Here is a 17,319-nt window from a genome sequence, read left to right on the forward strand (position 1 = left end):
AGGGCAGAGGGTGCAATAAAATTTGAGTGCTTACTAAAATTATATAATTTTATTCATTCATTCATTTATTTATTTGGAACTTGCAGGGGTACCCAGCATTGCCTGATGCTGTTGTAATCCTGTTGACATTTTGGAGAAATGAATTTTTTTTTTCTATTTTGTTGTGTGGGGCTAAAACACCTCCCCACACACTGAGGAATGGGGTCAGGGATCATTTAATATCACCTTTTGCATAGCTACAAAGGCTTAGGCATGATAGAGCGATTTAAAAATAAAAAAATCCAATTTTTTTTTTCAACATTTTCAAAAGATTATCTTTGTCGAAAATATTCCCTGCCACTCACTGATGAATCTCTGAAAATTTGATGAAGATTCATTTGGCAATCTCTGAGAAGAAATGGCAACAGACACACAGACAGACATACATCTCTCTTTTGGTAGAGATTAGTAAAGGTCCCCGGCGTTGCCAGGCAATCCCGGGACCCTACTCATACCCTTTCCGTTCCCTCCTCCCACTAATTCCCTTCCTTCATCCCACACCTTCCCCTGCCTCCTCCCACACCACCCCTTTGCCTGCCTCCTCCCACCCTACCCACCACTTCCCCTCCTTCCTCCTACCTCTGCCCACCACAGCCCCCCTCCCTCCCTATGTGTATGTTGTGTTGTGTATTGAATAATTAGCACATTTGAGAGGTCACATGACTTTCACTGAGCTTACTGATCAAGTTTGTTTTTCACTTCTGATACCATATTTGACGATCAGAGCTCAATACCATCTCACTAATTATGTAGGTATCTGAGTTGAAATCTGAAAAGGTTGGGCTTTTTATAAAGCATGATTTTACTGCGATGTTTGCTTCCATGCGCGGAATGGAAAAGAGATGTCCTTGCACGGAAATAAACGTGCGATATCATTTTCCTTGTACCAATCATTTGCAATGCCTCACAAATTCTGGTGAGCAAAAATTGAGTTATAAGCGACATGTTGCTGGGTTCGGCAGACAGAAAGTAATTGCATTTGAGGTCCCAAAATGTGGCGCGGTGGAGAGAAAGGCATGGCCTAGCTAATGGGCAGTACTGGTGATGCCAGGGGAAAGGGGGTGAAGGCGTGGTCCATAGAATGGGTGGTGCTTGTGATGCCAGGGGAAAGGGGGTGAAGGCGTGGTCCATAGAATGGGTGGTGCTTGTGATGCCAGGCGAAAGGGGGTGAAGGCGTGGTCCATAGAATGGGTGGTGCTTGTGATGCCAGGGGAAAGGGGGTGAAGGCGTGGTCCATAGAATGGGTGGTGCTTGTGATGCCAGGGGAAAGGGGGTGAAGGCGTGGTCCATAGAATGGGTGGTGCTTGTGATGCCAGGGGAAAGGGGGTGAAGGCGTGGTCCATAGAATGGGTGGTGCTTGTGGCACAGACACGAACTGATCTTTATATACTGTGTAAGATTAACAGTTATTTTAACAATTATTATAATGAGCAGAGTAACCTCCCTTTGAGTGATCTTGTTTGAAGCATGCAACTCGTTCTTCTGACTCATACCTTTATTTGGGTGGTGTATGGGCAACTGACAGCTCTGTATAGGGGAAAAATACCCCATGAAGTTACGTGCATGAAGCACAAACATACCTAATGCTTACAATTCAAAACACCTCACTGCACTGGAAAACATGGGGACAGGATTACTGCGCTGTAAATGGTGGAGACTTGTAATATCCTTCCCCACCTAGAGGCGGCACGAAATGATACACGTTTGCATAGAGAATTTGTGTCCCCTCCCTCCCCTCAAGACCACCGGCAAAGATAAAAACACCCTGAAACACTAATTGGAGTCATGCTGGTCCTATGCAGTAAGTCTGGATGTAATCAGCCAACAACTGTCGTAGGAGTGGCATGGCAAACACACAAACACTGGTCCCTGAATTCCAGTAAGGATAAGAGAAGAAAGGGGGAAGTGACTGTGAATTTAACGTTCTGTTTTTATTTGCTTTTAACATTGTTCTTAACAAACGAGGAGAGGAACAACACAGGCTTGATAGGACGAATGGCCTTCTCATGCGCTAAAGTTCCCTGTGTATCTTCTTTGTGTAACATTGTTAAAAATGGGAAGAAATGGGGAGTGGGGAGAGAGAGTTGGAGGTGAGGGTGCATGTAGTTGGAAGAGGGAGAGTGAGACGTTTTTTTTTGGGGGGGGGTTGAGGACTCGGGGTTGGAAGGTGGGTTGACTACTTGGGGGTTGGGGCAGTTTAGGCCTTGAAGAAGAAAGAGGTAGGGGATGACAGAGTTGGCTTGGGGGGGGGGGCAGAGAGGATGTAATGAGGGGGGTTGAGGACTTGGGATTGTGTGTGTGGAGGTGTGTGTGTGCCCCCCCCCCCCAAGGGGATGTAGTGAGGGGGGAGGTTGAGGACCTGAAGTCACATTTTACATTGTGCAGAATTTCCATGGGTCCCAGATAGTCCTGTTGGGTTTTTTTGTGTCCTCTAGGTATTTTGGATTCTCTCAGTATTTTGGGTCATCGTGGTCTTTCAGGTCCTCGGGATCTTTTGGATCCTCTGGGTCTTTTGGATCTTCAGGGTCTTTTGTGTCCTCTGATTATTTTGTGTCCTCGGGTCATTTGGATCCCCTGTCTTTTGGGTCCTTGTCTTTTGGGTGCTTGGGGTCCTTTTGGTATTTTATGTCTTTGGGGTCCTTGGGGTCTTTTGGATACATGGAGTCTTTTGGGTGTTTTTGGGTCTTCAGGTCTTTTCAGTCTTTTGGGTTTTCGGGGTATTTTTGATATTTTGAGTCTTCCGGGTCTTTTGGATATTCAGGTTATTTAAGGGTCTTCAGAGTATTTTGGGTCTTTGTGGTCCATTGGGTCTTTGGGGTCATTTGGGTCTTTGGGGTCCTCTGGGTCTTTTGGGTCATTTGGGTCATTTAGGCCCTCAGGGTTGTTTGGGTCCTCGAGGTCGTTTGGGTTGTTTGGGTCATTTGGGTCTTCGGGGGGAGGGAAGAGTCTTTTGGGTCCTCTGGGTACTTTAGGTTAAGTACTTCAGGTTACAATTGTGGGTGATGTGAGGTCAGCTGTCCAACCAATGGGTGAAGGGCGGATATACATACATACATACAGACGTACGTACGCACTTACGTACATAATCACATACACTTGCTCCATTTTATATAGATTATTACACATTAACAATTATTTTGTTTTTACCCTGCTACATTTCCTCATATCCCACTGGTATATCTTTGAAAATGATTATCTTTTCGCAATAATTTATAAGCTTTGACTGGCACCAATACTGCACACTTGAACGAACTAAATATTTGTGGATAAAATATTTTACTTATGAAATTTACTGCATCTTTCTTTCATTTTGAAAGTGTAAAATAAGATGTGGGTAAAATTTTCCTGGCAGGAAAGGTGGGGCACGAGACTCCCTGTTTCATGCCAGGGCATCTTGCACCACATTACTCTAATTATTCCTTCTGAATGTTTTCACTCAGAATGGCCGACTTTACCAATGAGCTAGTAGATTGATGGCATGACATAGTTACATTATTTGTTATGCACAGGCAATTCTTGCATTGAAAATATTTTATAAAAGCAATAAAAATCACTTAAATCACTCATTGTATGCATGTTCAACAGTGTGCCAGATTATTAAATGACTTCACTTGACTTGACAGCATTGTTTGCCAATTGCTCGGTGAAAGCCTCCCTCAACAAGGTAGACTGGTTTTTTTTCTTTTTTTTTCTTTTTCTCTTTAATGCAATTTGAGGTCATGATACTCCAATAATTTTTTTCTATTTCATCTCTCCATATTGTTACGGTCACGGGTCTTCAAGACCGGTCGTGCCGTTAGGCAGGTACAGGCACAATGGGTTTCCGCATGATCTATTTCTGCTTCCCCCCAAGGCCTTTTCTAGATTACCATTTTGTAATTCTTGTTGTCTACTAGTTTTCCGTTCTTGCTATGTGTCCATCACAGGTTACTTGTCAACCCGTAAATGTGGCAAATATGCCAAAACCCCTAAACATGACAAGACTACCTAAGGTTGTTGTGTATTACAATATGAATATCAGCTATAGGCATGCTACAAGTTGGCTATATGTAAAACAATGTGTTGATAAACAAGGATGTCAAGTATCAATTATCAACAAACTATGGGTCATGCATCGGAATTCCATCCATGTTCTGCACAATCTCCAAGGTAGCCATTATTTTTACAGGTTTGCATTCAGTTAAATTATTGGTTCCAGATTAACAAAATTTTCCATGTCTGCAATACTCACACTACAAAGTCGTACTCACAAACCTTTCAGTCATACTCATAAACCCAAATGGTATTTCAATGATTTTGTTGCACACAATGTCTCCAAAATAGGTTTTCTTTTTAAATGGAATATATTGTTTCCAAAATCACTTTTTTGATGAGTTGAAGGTCCTCTACATAATGAAATGTTGCCAACTCTTTGAAAAGCCTGGTGTTGGCTTTGCGGTTAGGGTGGATGGCTTGGTAACTGAGGGTCCTGAGTTTGAGCCCCTGTCGTCTGTTGAATTAACACCAGGTGTGTTGACTCAACCTGTCATCCTTTGTAGATTGGTGAAATGAGTACCAGTGTGCTTGTAACAGGGGGCATTGTATCAGCAGCACAGCCGTGCCCCCAGACAATGAGGCAGCCAAGCAGCCACAGGCTGCATATGAATAAATAAATGTATGTCAACAATGGGCTATCATGGCATAAATGCAACTGCTAACAATATCGGAAATAATCATGGGTTCATTGTTGAAGATTGGTATCAAATTCAAATAACACAGAAATCCTATCCATTTGTATGACAATGCAATGTGCCAGAGCAGAGCACTCATGTGATGACAGCTTGTGCTTGGCTGTCATCCAACCAATAGGAAGGTATCAAACCAGGGTAATCCCAAAAGTACATGCAGTCATACAATATTTACTGTAATAGTTCTGTAAAGGCAGTCATGGATTTCAGGTGAAAAATACAACATGAAGTCCAATTTTTGGTTGCTGAATGACATTCCATGTGATGGATTGCAGTGACATGACATTCACTAGCACAGGGGATTTGTGAACGTAGTACTCTACAAAATAATCGACTGAAACAAAACTCAATCTCACCAATAGGGAGGCACAGTAGTTCAGGCGTGTTCCTACTTGCTGGAAACAAACAGAGCAAATGCCACCAAGGAAAACAGTGCTGTAATTATTTTAAAATTGTTGCAATACCATAATTAGCCCTGCCTTTTACAAAGTTTCACTATACTTTATTCTCGCCCTCTTACATCTCATAACAGTACACCCTTCACAAATATATTAAACAACAACGTTTAAAATGTAAAAATAAACTATGGATTCACAATTCAGACATTTCCTCGTCATGTGCAAGCAGACAATGGCTATTGGGGATAGAAACCCAATCAGGAAATTGGATGTGGACCATGTCGTGTTACAATTATCCTCACCTGAACTGATATATAAAATTAATGTGCAAATCATGTCTCACACAAAATCGTCTGACCTTTGTTTCAAAAGACATCAATACCCTCTATAAATTGGTCACCCATGTGGTCTAACCCAGTTTAGGAATGGCAAGGTGTCATTTTACACCAAATGTGTTGACTCACACCAACAGGCGGTTCAAATTCTGTGAGTTAGGCTGGTGTTGCTTCCCAGTACAAGGTTCATCACAATGGCTTTCCTGTATGGCATTGATCAGGTACTGTTAGATGGTTCAGTTCACTGAAATACCTTGTTCAGTTTATCAAGGGTTAAAACTCCTCATGAGGGTTTTTTTTTAAATCAGCTTTACCCTAAGGAACCTCTTTTTAAAGCACAATCTCTCCAGAATGTCCTGCAATGAGTAATCAAACATTACATTTTTTATCCAGACATTTAGCACCAGTCTTCTTGCCAGTAGTATGTGGTCCAGAAGACCTCTGCTTCAACTCGCATCCCTCTAACAGTGCCATTTGAAATGGGCAGCCCAACATCAGAGCTGGAAGACGAATCATTAGTGCCATGTCATTTTCACCAATGTGTCTTCGTTCTGCCTAGATTTCAACAATGAATGTGCTACAGTCTGGAGATAACGTTGGGAGAGATTTGCTTAATGTACCATTAGACGGTTTTGGTGGGGGAATTCTCATTGTTTGGTCTGGTATTGAAGTTAACTTAAGAACTGATTTTGTCTTCACTTGGATGAGTGATATGACTGACTCAGGTACAGGGAAGAGAATATTATGCCTGCAGCTGTCCTTGTCTCACAACAATGTCAAAATTTCATCTTTATGGATGACAGTGCTTGTTCACACCATGCACACGTTGACAACTCTGCATTTCAGTACTACATCACTTGTATGAACTGGCCTGCACAATATTCAGACTGAAACCCAATTGAATATCCTTGCTAGATCTTATGGAGATGTCACCTAGTCCACCCTTTATCAAATGGACATGGCCCAGGTCGAAGAATGGTACAAAATCCCACAGTGGGAGCTGGGTCATTTGATTTGGATGATTACAAGATGTGTCCAGACATATATTTGGGTCAATGATTGTGAAACACGTTATTTAAGTCTTTTCCACCAATGTAATTTTATTTGTAATAATTTTGTTGCCATATAGGATCATTCCGTGCCAACTCACCTCAGGGTCCCCAGGTCACCTCCTCAGATTTTGCTGGAAAAATTCTTAAATGTATATATATATATATATATATATATATATATATATATATATATATATATATATATATATATATATATATATATGGCTCGACCCACCATGCAAAAGATTAGCTTTCAATTCCTCATAGTTTAAAAAATATCTATCTCTAGAGACCTTTGAAATTTGGCCCGAAAAATGCCAAATGTGAAAAACGCGTTTTTTTCCAACTTCAGTGGCTTATAATTTTATAATGGACTCCTCTAGAAAGCTAATATTGCAAATATTTACTAAATGGCATCCAAATTTTTGAATTATGGCATCAGATAGCTTCTGGGATGCATATTTCTCACTCTATAGGAAGCTAAAAATGGCTTTTTGGCCAAAACTAGCTAAATAAGGTAAAACTATAGGAGCCCTCCTGAAAATATGGAACAACTTCGATTTTTTTTCCTCATAACACAGTGATTATAGGGTCATTATCTATCCATAGATAAATTTCTGTTGGGATAATACAGTTAGGCGATGAATTATAAAAGTTTTAACATAAGCCCTTGCCTCTGAGGGCTCTAAAATGGACCAATTTTGTCCCCTGGTTTGACCATGTGGCGAGGGGTTTAGGATCTTCATTTTTTTTTTCTAAAGATTGCCTCATATAAGATGTGTCTACTGACCGAATAATTTTATCTAACGCCCATGGCCTCATCGTAAAATAATTTTTTTATTTACATGCACGGTTTTTTAAAATAATTATTCACTTTTTTCATATTCAGAAGTTTATAAATCTTAAATGGAACTATCCAGGAAAGAGTAACTGCAGAATTTTATAAACTGGTATACAAAATTTCAGATTGTGGCATCAGAATGTCACAAGAAAGCACATACTCCTAGTTTTAGGAAGCCAAATATGGCAAGTTGGCCCACTTGGTACAAAACAAGGTGAACTTGCAGGGGTGCGCATGAGGCTAAATTATGCTTCTTATTGGACATTAGTGATAAGCATGTTATTTATTCATAAATACATGCTAATGATTACTTTCGTAAGTGATTGCAAATTATAAATTAGAACGAATTTGATTAGTTGAGTAGCAGCTTTTTTTATTTACAGATATAGAGAGACAATGAATATTAGTAATTTTTATACCTTAGAAAACTCTTTAATGACATTTCATCTTTTATGACATTCATTATCATGATTATCTTGCACTCAGAGGCACAGAATTTTACATCTTAGAAATCAGGTCTTGAACATGCTTCAAGTCATGCTGTGAAAGTTGGTACTGACGTCCACCAGATTTTATGTCAGGGGGCTCAACCACACAAAGAATGTCGAGTCATGGCACCCAGCATTGATCTTTCTTTTTTTCTGGAGGCCATGGGAATATTCACCATTTTTTGGTCAAAGTGGCATTTTCAACTTCCTACAGATAGAAACATATGCATTTATCAGGCATTCTGATAACAGATCCTTACATTTCATATGCCAGTTTATAAATATCTGCAGTATCACTTTGCTGGAGTGTCTAGTTTCAGATTTATAAGCTCATGAATATGAAAAAAGTGAATAATTATAAAAAACGTGAATGCAAATAAAAATTTATTTTTATATGAAGCCATGGGCGTAAGATAAAATTATTCGGTCAGTAGACACATCTTATATGAGGCAATCTTTCGAAAAAAATGAAAATCCTAAGCCCCTAGCCACATGGTCAAACCAGGGGACAAAATTGGTCCATTTGAGAGCCCTCGGAGGCAAGGGCTTATTGTAAAACTTTTATAATTCATCACCTAACTGTATTATCCCAACAAAAATGTATCTATGGATAGATAATGACCCTATAATCACTGTGTTATACAGAAAAAATTCTAAGTTGTTCCATATTTTCAGGAGGGCTACTATAGTTTCACCTTATTTTCGCTCGTTTTGGCCCAAAAGCAATTTTTAACTTCCTATAGAGTGAGAAATATGCATCCCAGAGGCTATCTGATGCCATAATTGAAAACTTTAGATGCCAATTAGTAAATATTTGCAATATTAACTTTCTCGAGGAGTCCATTATAAAAGTATAAGCCCCTGAATTTGAAAAAAAAAATGCGTTTTTCACATTTGGCATTTTTAGGGCAAAATTTAAAAGGTCTCAAGAGATAGATATTTTTTAAACTATGAGAAATTGAAAGCTAATCTTTTGCATGGTGGGTAGAGCCATATAAATCTACATTTAAGAATTTTCCAGCAAAATCTGAGGAGGTGACCTGGGGAGGTTTTTGAAATTTAGGTGAGTTGGCACGGAATGACCCTAGACTGTACTTTGTATCATATTTAGATCGGCAATGTTGCCAATTAGCATGCCCATTTCAGACAGACATATATATATATATATATATATATATATATATATATATATATATATATATATGTATATGTATATATATATATATATATATATATATATATATAGATATATATATATATATATATATATATATATGTATATATATATATATATATATATATATATATATATATATATATATATATTTGTAGCAGCTTAACTTTCCGTTCCACTGAAAATGTGCTGGTCCTCTTTGTTTGTATACATAGTCGAAGCTCGTGGAAGAGCTTGTACACTGAACGGATGAGGACGTAACAGAGAAAAACATGACTTTTCAACTACAATATGAACACCTTTTGAAAATAAAACAATACAAGCCTCCAAACTTTTGTTCTTAAGGTTTTGTAAGGAGATGTCACATACATACATTGTACCAGCAAGTACTGCACTCATAACAAGATGTTGCTCTCTCTCAAACTATCTCCTTTGTGCTGCTGCCATAATCCTCCATCTCTTCTTCTGACATCCTGATATAACATCGCTCATTCAATGGTCTTCTGGGCCCTTTCGTTTTCACAAGATTTTCTGCACTCATAACAGGATGTTGCTCTCTCCAACAATCTCCTTTGTGTTGTTGCCATCATCCTCCATCTCTTCTTCTGACATCCTGATATACCATCGTTCATTCACTGGTCTGCTGGGCCCTTTCGTTTTCACAAGATTTTCACAAAATCTATTTATACTTTGATCAAGAGCCTTTAAACCCATGAGACCTAAATCACTTGTTTATTTTCTGTTCTTGTTATACAATTAATTTCCTCTGCACTATCAATCCAACAATACACGAGTTTTCCTTTGGAATATCTGATCTTAGCATAACCTACAGTTAATCACATCTCTTAACCGGAAGAGTGACCGTGAGCCAGAAACACATCCGTGGATTGACTCCCTTTCCAAGGGAAGGAAGGGAGGGGTGGTGGGGACGGTGGTGGAGGGTGGAGGTGAAAGCATTGTCAAAAAAATCAGCTTTTTAAGATTTTTTAATCGACAGACTAATTTATTTCATGGACTGCAACCAATCCAAAGTTTCAATATGCTCAAAAATACTTACCCCATTCTAAAGGGGGCACCTCAGATTGTTTGAGATACCTTTGGTGTTCTGAAGTTTGTTTATATTTGTAAACCTTTTGTTGTGAGCAACACTAAAGTTTTTTTTGGTATTTTTTGTGGTCTTGTCATGTTTCACGATCAATCCAGATCCTCTGCCTTTTACAAGCTTCTCAGAGATCTCATACCAATGATGTAGTACTTGCAATGCAGGAAGGGAGCATGAAGGTGTGGGAAGTGATAAAGAAAATGAAAAGAAGGTTAAAGTGAAGATTGAAGGAAAGGGAAGGTAGAAGTAGTTGGAAAGACTAGAAGAAGAGAGGATGTAATACCTTAAATTCGTGTTGTTTATACTACTTTTAATTTGCATATCAGATCCCATTAGTTGTCATCCAACACTCATTCTGCCTGACAGTGAAGTTGGTTGGATATGGTGTTGAGTAATGGGGGAGCTGTTTAATATTATTTATAAGCAATTCTACCTTGTTATAGGCCTGTTCTCCATGTAATTCGCAATTCTACCTTGTTATAGGCCTGTTCTCAATGTAATTCAAAATTTGCCCCAATTATTTGAAGTTTTTCTTTTCGATCCTTATTTTATACACATTGTATGTTATAATTTGATTTTTTGTTGTTAACTATTTAACCCTTTGAACCCTCGCAACCGTTTTACCAGCCGCTATTGAAACCTCCATATATCCTAGCAGCCGTTTTACCGACCGCTATTGAAACCTCCATATATCTTAGCGGCGATTTTACCGACCGCTATTCAAACCTCCATCTACCCAAGTGGCCGGATTTTCTCCAAGGAGCCCAGGGTGAGAGAGCTAAAAGTCCAAGGAGCTCAGGGTTCAACGGGTTAATTCTGTCTTGTTGTGTAGTTATTTTAATATATTTTTTTATAATCCCCTATCTGATATGTGTCATGATTCTTACATTGTCTTTGCTCGCATGTCAATGTTGCTTGCATTTGTAATGGACCACTTGATCTGTCAGATAATTATCTTGCCTCTATCCCTGCCACTTTGGCCTGTTAGCTGAGCACCATGTTTTCAGCTGGTAGCTAACCAAGAGGGCCAATCTTGCTGGTTCAGCTTTTCGGCTGTTCTGGTCCATGTTATCAGAACATTCATTGGGCCCAAACTATGTGATCTTATAGCCCATGATCGACAAAAGCCTTCTGAGATAGAGCCAAAAATGCCATTTAAAAATTGTGGCATGCCGCAATGCTGACTAAGCTTTTTGGTACAAAATTCTGTTCACTCTTGCATCTTTTGTGCGAAGTGTATCACGTCATTGTCTTGGGACAATCAACTTTGCAGTGCTCTGCAGCCATGCCCAGGGACTAACCTTGGCGCCATCTTCAGCTTTGGGCTGCTATCCAGGTTCGAGATTGGTTTGACTATCGCCTGGGCATCCTTCCCTCTCAAGTGAAAGCAAAATTGAAAATGAAAGTCACTTTTTCAATGTGCAATGCAGATTTTTTCTGTTTTTTTTTAATGCAATGCCAAAAGAATGAGAGAGAAGAATAATAGTTCTGAGGCCATCTTTTTCTTTGGAGATTAAGAGTGCAATTCTTCAGTTATTGCTGTTGTTTACTTGATAATTATTCATGTATTCATCTTTCTTCTATTTAATCTTCTTTGTACCTCTCCCCACCCCACCCCCTCTCTCTTGTGATTCTGTGTGTGACAACCTTGCAGCAGACGGAGGAGGCAGCGCAGACGGAAGGGCCTCATGTTGGGCAGTCTGGGGACAGTTCGGAAAACAAGCAGCAGCCCAAAAGGCTGCATGTCTCCAACATCCCATTCCGCTTCCGAGACCCCGACCTGCGGCAACTGTTTGGGGTAAGTATAATCAGAGAGGAAGGGAAGACGTAAAGTGAGAATGAGTGCCCAGGCATTTTTGCCATTCCCATTTAGAAGTTGGATTTTTAGAACTCTTGATAGAAGAACCTGTTCTAAAAAGTGAGTATAAAACATCTTGTGAGGCCCTTATATTGGGGAAGTCAACATTTTTGTTCATAATCTTGTTTTTGCCTTTTGCAAGGTGCGAATGTTCATGACAAGATGTGATGCTCTGTAACAGATTGTCTGTTGCACCTACTGTGAATATAATATCTCTATCACATTTTTCTTTGCTTTTCAAAGAAAAAAGGTCAACAATTAGATTATTTAAAATCAATCAATCAATCAATCAATTGGAATTTTAAGGACTTTGGAGATGTCATAAATACTAGCACAACACTGAACAAAAACAATGCACTCTTTCAGCCATATTTACAAGCTTAGTTTACTTTAACAAAATCTGAACTCTAACGTTGCCTTATCATCTTTGCCTTGCAGCAATTTGGTAAAATTCTAGACGTTGAAATCATTTTTAATGAAAGAGGATCCAAGGTACGTTCTCTTGAATGCACATTGCGTTTTTGTCAATAAAGTTTATTCGTGCATGTATGTATTGTATACTTAAATGGAAAATGTTTGAAACAAAGTCTGCAGAAGCAATTTCCCGAACCTCGTTTGGGCAGAACCCATCTGTTGGGCAGCCAAAGAGAAATTAAATTCAAGCCTCTTTGCCATTTGCTTTTAAAAACGGGTGCTCACGACAGTATTACGCATGGTGAACATGTTTTGGAGCAAACTGCTTCTTCAAACTGCAAATGCTAATGGTAATTACGCGTTACTATGAGCTGCTCGAATATGCACCATTTTAATGTTATTGAATGTGAAAGTTCACATCATCCGTATTAGCTCACAGTTTACATTAGCTCAATGAGTGGTAATTTGTGAGCAATGCAGTGAGTGCTGTGGCGAAATGCCCAAGCAGCGTTGATTTCAATGTACGCTTGCTCTCTTTTACTGGCACGCCATGGCTGGGTTAGCAAGCAAGGCCACAGCGAAGGCTTCTTGCCGGTGGGCAGTCCAGGCTGCTTTCTCTGCGCTCTGTTGCCATAGAATGGAGCTGCTGGGGCTGCCTGGCTCCCATCTTTCTCGGCTCTCCCAGTAACTGCACTTTTTGCAAAGTTTTCTTGAGAACTCTGCATGTTTGCTCATTTCTTTTAATTGGTTTGTTTCATTTTTGTTTCAGGTTGTTCTGCAGTGTAGCAAAAACCTATCCACTTGCTTCGCAGCACACCAATCGTATTTCTTTTGGCCTGTTTTGATCTTTTAATTTATTTTCTTTATTTTTGGTCTGTTTTCCACTTATTCTTCTACGTTTTCAATGGGCCTTTCTCTTCATTTTTATTATTAACAGTGCTTGACATGGTGATCTTTTCATTCTTCACAGTGAATTTTTTTTTTGTTTAAGAGGCATCTTTGTTCAAATGTAAGAAGCCACCACAATCTTGCATGTGATGAACTATGGTCAAATCTCTGTGTTAATGACGAGCATGTTTTTTTCCCCTTCTTTTCCCTCTGCATGCAGGGATTTGGTTTCGTAACTTTCGAGAATAGTGCCGATGCAGACAGGGCGCGGGAGAAATTACATGGCACGATGGTAGAGGGCCGTAAAATAGAGGTGCATGTCCTATTATACCTGCTCTGCTACGCGCCTGTCACATTAGTTGCCGCTTTTCTCTCTACACTCACCTCCCTGTCTGTCACATAGCCCACCCGCTCCGCTCCTCCTCGCTCATGCTGGGCCTGTCTGAATGAGGGTAACAAGAGGTAGGGTGAAAGTTTGCGTGCTGCATGGTTACGTATGTGTATGAATGCGTAAAGCTTGTGCAGGACAGAAATGAGACAGCCAGACAGTGATGTTTATTTAATTGGCAGCCTTTTTTATCAGTTATGTTAGTAGTGAGACCTGGATAATTTTTGATTGGTTGCTAATGTGTGGGGTTGAGCAAGACTGATTACATTGGAAGCCCACGCCCATATGGATGAATTTATCAAAGAATGGTTTGGCACAATTCATGACGTAATTAGTTTCATTCATTTGAAAAAACACTCACGGCCCCTCCAATCAGTTTTGTTCAATGCCACTGATGTGTCTCGGGGTGCTACAGTAAGACGATGCGTGTTTCCCTCTTATTTTCTCTCCTCGACGGTAGACTGCATTCTAAAGCCGCCCAAACTAAGACTCTGATTAAGCACGGTAGCTGTCAGGGTATCAGGCTGGTGGCTGCGCCCACAGGGTAAGTGGAACAGCCCTCCATTAATGCTCGGACACGCATAGCCTCTGACTGTCAGCGCTCCTGACACTGCCTAGCCGTTCCTATGTACCCTGTTACCACCCTGTGCCCCCTTTCCCTTGTATGCTTTTAGAGGGCAATGATGAGAATGTTGCTAGTTCGCATACATCCAACTTTGGTCGTTAACTCCATCCTGCCAAACCCGCTCACCAGCACTTCTTTAACTGTGATCCAAGCTTGAATGGAATCTTTATTGCTGCAATGACTTGGGTTACATGCTCATGCCGGGATGCTGAATGTGGCTCACATGCACATGCTTCATGCACCATTTCCAATGGCTTTTCCTTGCAAGAAGTTTTGAAGCACCCTGTTCTTTCCTTCTGTGATTCCTTTTTCTGTTCTTTGTTTTATTTCCTACTCTGTTCCCCCATTGTTACCCCCAAGCTGTTTTATGTCATTTTCATCCCCACCCCCTCCCTCGCCCTCACCCCAAAATCCCCTTTCCCCATGTAAATGGTAAAACTGCATGCTATTTCCTTGAGCAATTTCTTCACACACACCATGCATCACACATGCATGTGCCTTCCTGCGCTTGAGCTCCACCCATTCACGTGATTATGCATTTTTGACATTTTGAATCATGAATGTTTAATGCTAATGATTTTTACAATGCAGATGTTGTGCAGATTAAAAATAAAAATAAAAATTAAAAACATTTGTAATGAACTGAAGAACAAACACAATTCAACTTTTCAGTAGCTTTCTTTCTAAGACTGTATCCGTCCGAAACCTTTATCTTGCCTTTCCGTGTGCCGTCTGTAGGTGAATAATGCGACAGCACGTGTTATGACGAATAAGAAAACGGTGAATCCCTATGTAAATGGTGAGTCTATGGATTAGTGTGTTGTACATTCTTCCATTCATGTATTGTTGTAATGATACACAATCAAAAGAAAGAAACTCAAATATGAAGGAGGACAGTTTGGCCCAATGGGTCATCCCCATTTGCTTTTTTTTCTACAGTGAGCATATATACTGTATATTTGTTTGTTTTCACATTTCTACACTCATACTGTATATGTATTTGCATTATTTGAGGGTGACGGGGATTTACAAAACAAATATTGAAACTCAGGGGTTGTGGATCCACCGTTTGGAGAGTTTCTGGGCTGAAAGGATCGAAACCGCGATGAAAAACGGTGCCCAGCTGATGATCCGGGGAGTTGGGAAATCAGTCAGTTGCTCATAAGTTAAGGTTATAACTTCAAATAAAATAGCTTTTCTGAGAAAAGCTATTTTTGATGTAAATAGATGATGTAAATGTGATAATATTTTTATTTTTGTTTTTGATGATTATATCTTTGATTTTTGATGATAGATGCAAATATATACATTTATTTGTATGTCTATGTATGTATGTATAGATGGATTTGTACATATGTGTGTATGTTGTTATGTCTGACTTCCTTATTGGGACTACGGTGCAGTAATTGGTCTTTATTTTGATTATATACCTATTGAAAAGTAAAAACACTGACTTACAATTTCTTTTTTTTTTACAAAACTGCAGGTGAATATTATTCTGGGACAGCAGTCTCTTGCACTGTCCTTGTCTCTTTGTACATTTCATGCTGGTTACAGTGATGTAGTTAACAGCATTAACACTTTTAGTATTGAAAAAGTATAATATGAATTCCCTTACAAGAAACTTCAACACAGGAGGAAGCCATTAGGCCCATGAAAGCCTTCACTATGGTCACCACCATATGGTTGTTTATGCTTAAAATATTAAATGCTGAGTGTCAAGCAAGGAATCAGCAGATACGTTTTAATGAGCATCCTTTACTAGTCGTTCACCATCATTCAAGAGCCTGGTATTGGCTTAGCGGTTAGGGTGGTGGCTTGGGATCCTAGCGTCCTGAGTTTGAGCCCCGTCAGCCACTCAATTAACACAAGGGGGTTAACTCAGCCTGTCATCCTTCCGAGATCAGTGAAATGAGCACCAGTGTATTGGTAATAGGGGCACTGCATCAGCGGCATAGCCTAACCAATGATGCAACCAGCAGCCAAAAGGCTGCACACGATCAGTGCCATCCTTCAGCAGTGGCATACATAGGTTCTTAATTCCCACTTAATTGTGCAAAGCTTGTTCAATTTTTCTTACATTTTAGTGATTGGCTTAAGGCCCGATTTACGATTTACACCTCGACTTTTTAGCCAAGGTATGCCTAACGTGTGCAAAATTGGGCTAAAACGCCGGCACACGTCGAATACGTTATGGGTAAGTTTGTATACGTTAAGAGCACGCTGGAAAACACTGCCATACATCGTAGTACGCTGGCTTTCATCGTTGTACTTTGCAGTTGTCCTCAAATTTTAGCATGCTTGAAATTTTACGATGTATGCCAGCGTATGACTCACGCGTTCCGCTACGCTGGCCATAAGTTGTAGACACGTTATGCGATCATTGACACACGTCGACACACGTTACTTGTAAGTTACTCATCAGTCGAAACACGTCGAGGTAATGATTAGCGTACCCGAAACTTATTTATAACCTATGAGTAACGTGTTGTAGGCACGTTACACGAACGTTGCACACATGTCGAGGCACGTTATGCGATCGTTGACACACATCGAGGCACGTTACTTTTAAGTTACTCATAAGTCGAAACACGTCGAGGTAATGCTTAGCGTACCCAAAACTTATTTCTAACCTATGAGTAACGTGCTCTGAACCTATGTGTAACGTAACTCCAATGCATATTGACGTATGTAGATGTATTTGATTGACGTCTTCCAGACGACCACAGAACTTACTGAACGTGTTTCTAATTTACAGAAACCGTATAATGGCGTATTGGCAGCGTTAAAAAAAGAACAACAAAAAAAACAATAACAACGATATTTCGTCACGTGCCGTTACGTCACGTTCGATTGCCTCTTCAGTTTGCTCATGTCTTATTCTTAGTTCCTCCTCTGTGAATATTTTCTGTTTGAGGATATTGTCACGTCAACGTCGAAACTTCAAAGCAAATGTCCGAATATATTTTAAAATTGGTGATAGACTAAAA

General features: G+C 39.8%; 1 protein-coding gene across 13 annotated transcripts in view; it reads left to right on the plus strand.

The window, feature by feature from the left end:
* LOC147034570 (RNA binding protein fox-1 homolog 3-like) overlaps positions 1–17,319 on the plus strand; it is a 725,225-nt gene that overhangs the window by 665,978 nt on the left and 41,928 nt on the right. For 10 of the 13 annotated variants that reach the window (XM_085885455.1, XM_085885436.1, XM_085885444.1 and 7 more), the window contains 4 exons: positions 11,811–11,954; positions 12,453–12,506; positions 13,537–13,629; positions 15,068–15,128. In XM_085885455.1, coding sequence (XP_085741581.1) covers positions 11,811–11,954; positions 12,453–12,506; positions 13,537–13,629; positions 15,068–15,128 — 352 coding nt within the window. The remainder of the gene's footprint in view (positions 1–11,810; positions 11,955–12,452; positions 12,507–13,536; positions 13,630–15,067; positions 15,129–17,319) is intronic. The other 3 variants (XM_085885490.1, XM_085885482.1, XM_085885500.1) reach the window with 1 other exon arrangement.

The sequence above is a fragment of the Eptatretus burgeri genome, chromosome 1, assembly GCF_056783735.1.
Source record: "Eptatretus burgeri isolate ZD-2024b chromosome 1, Ebu_testis_v1, whole genome shotgun sequence".
Lineage (NCBI taxonomy): Eukaryota > Metazoa > Chordata > Myxini > Myxiniformes > Myxinidae > Eptatretus > Eptatretus burgeri.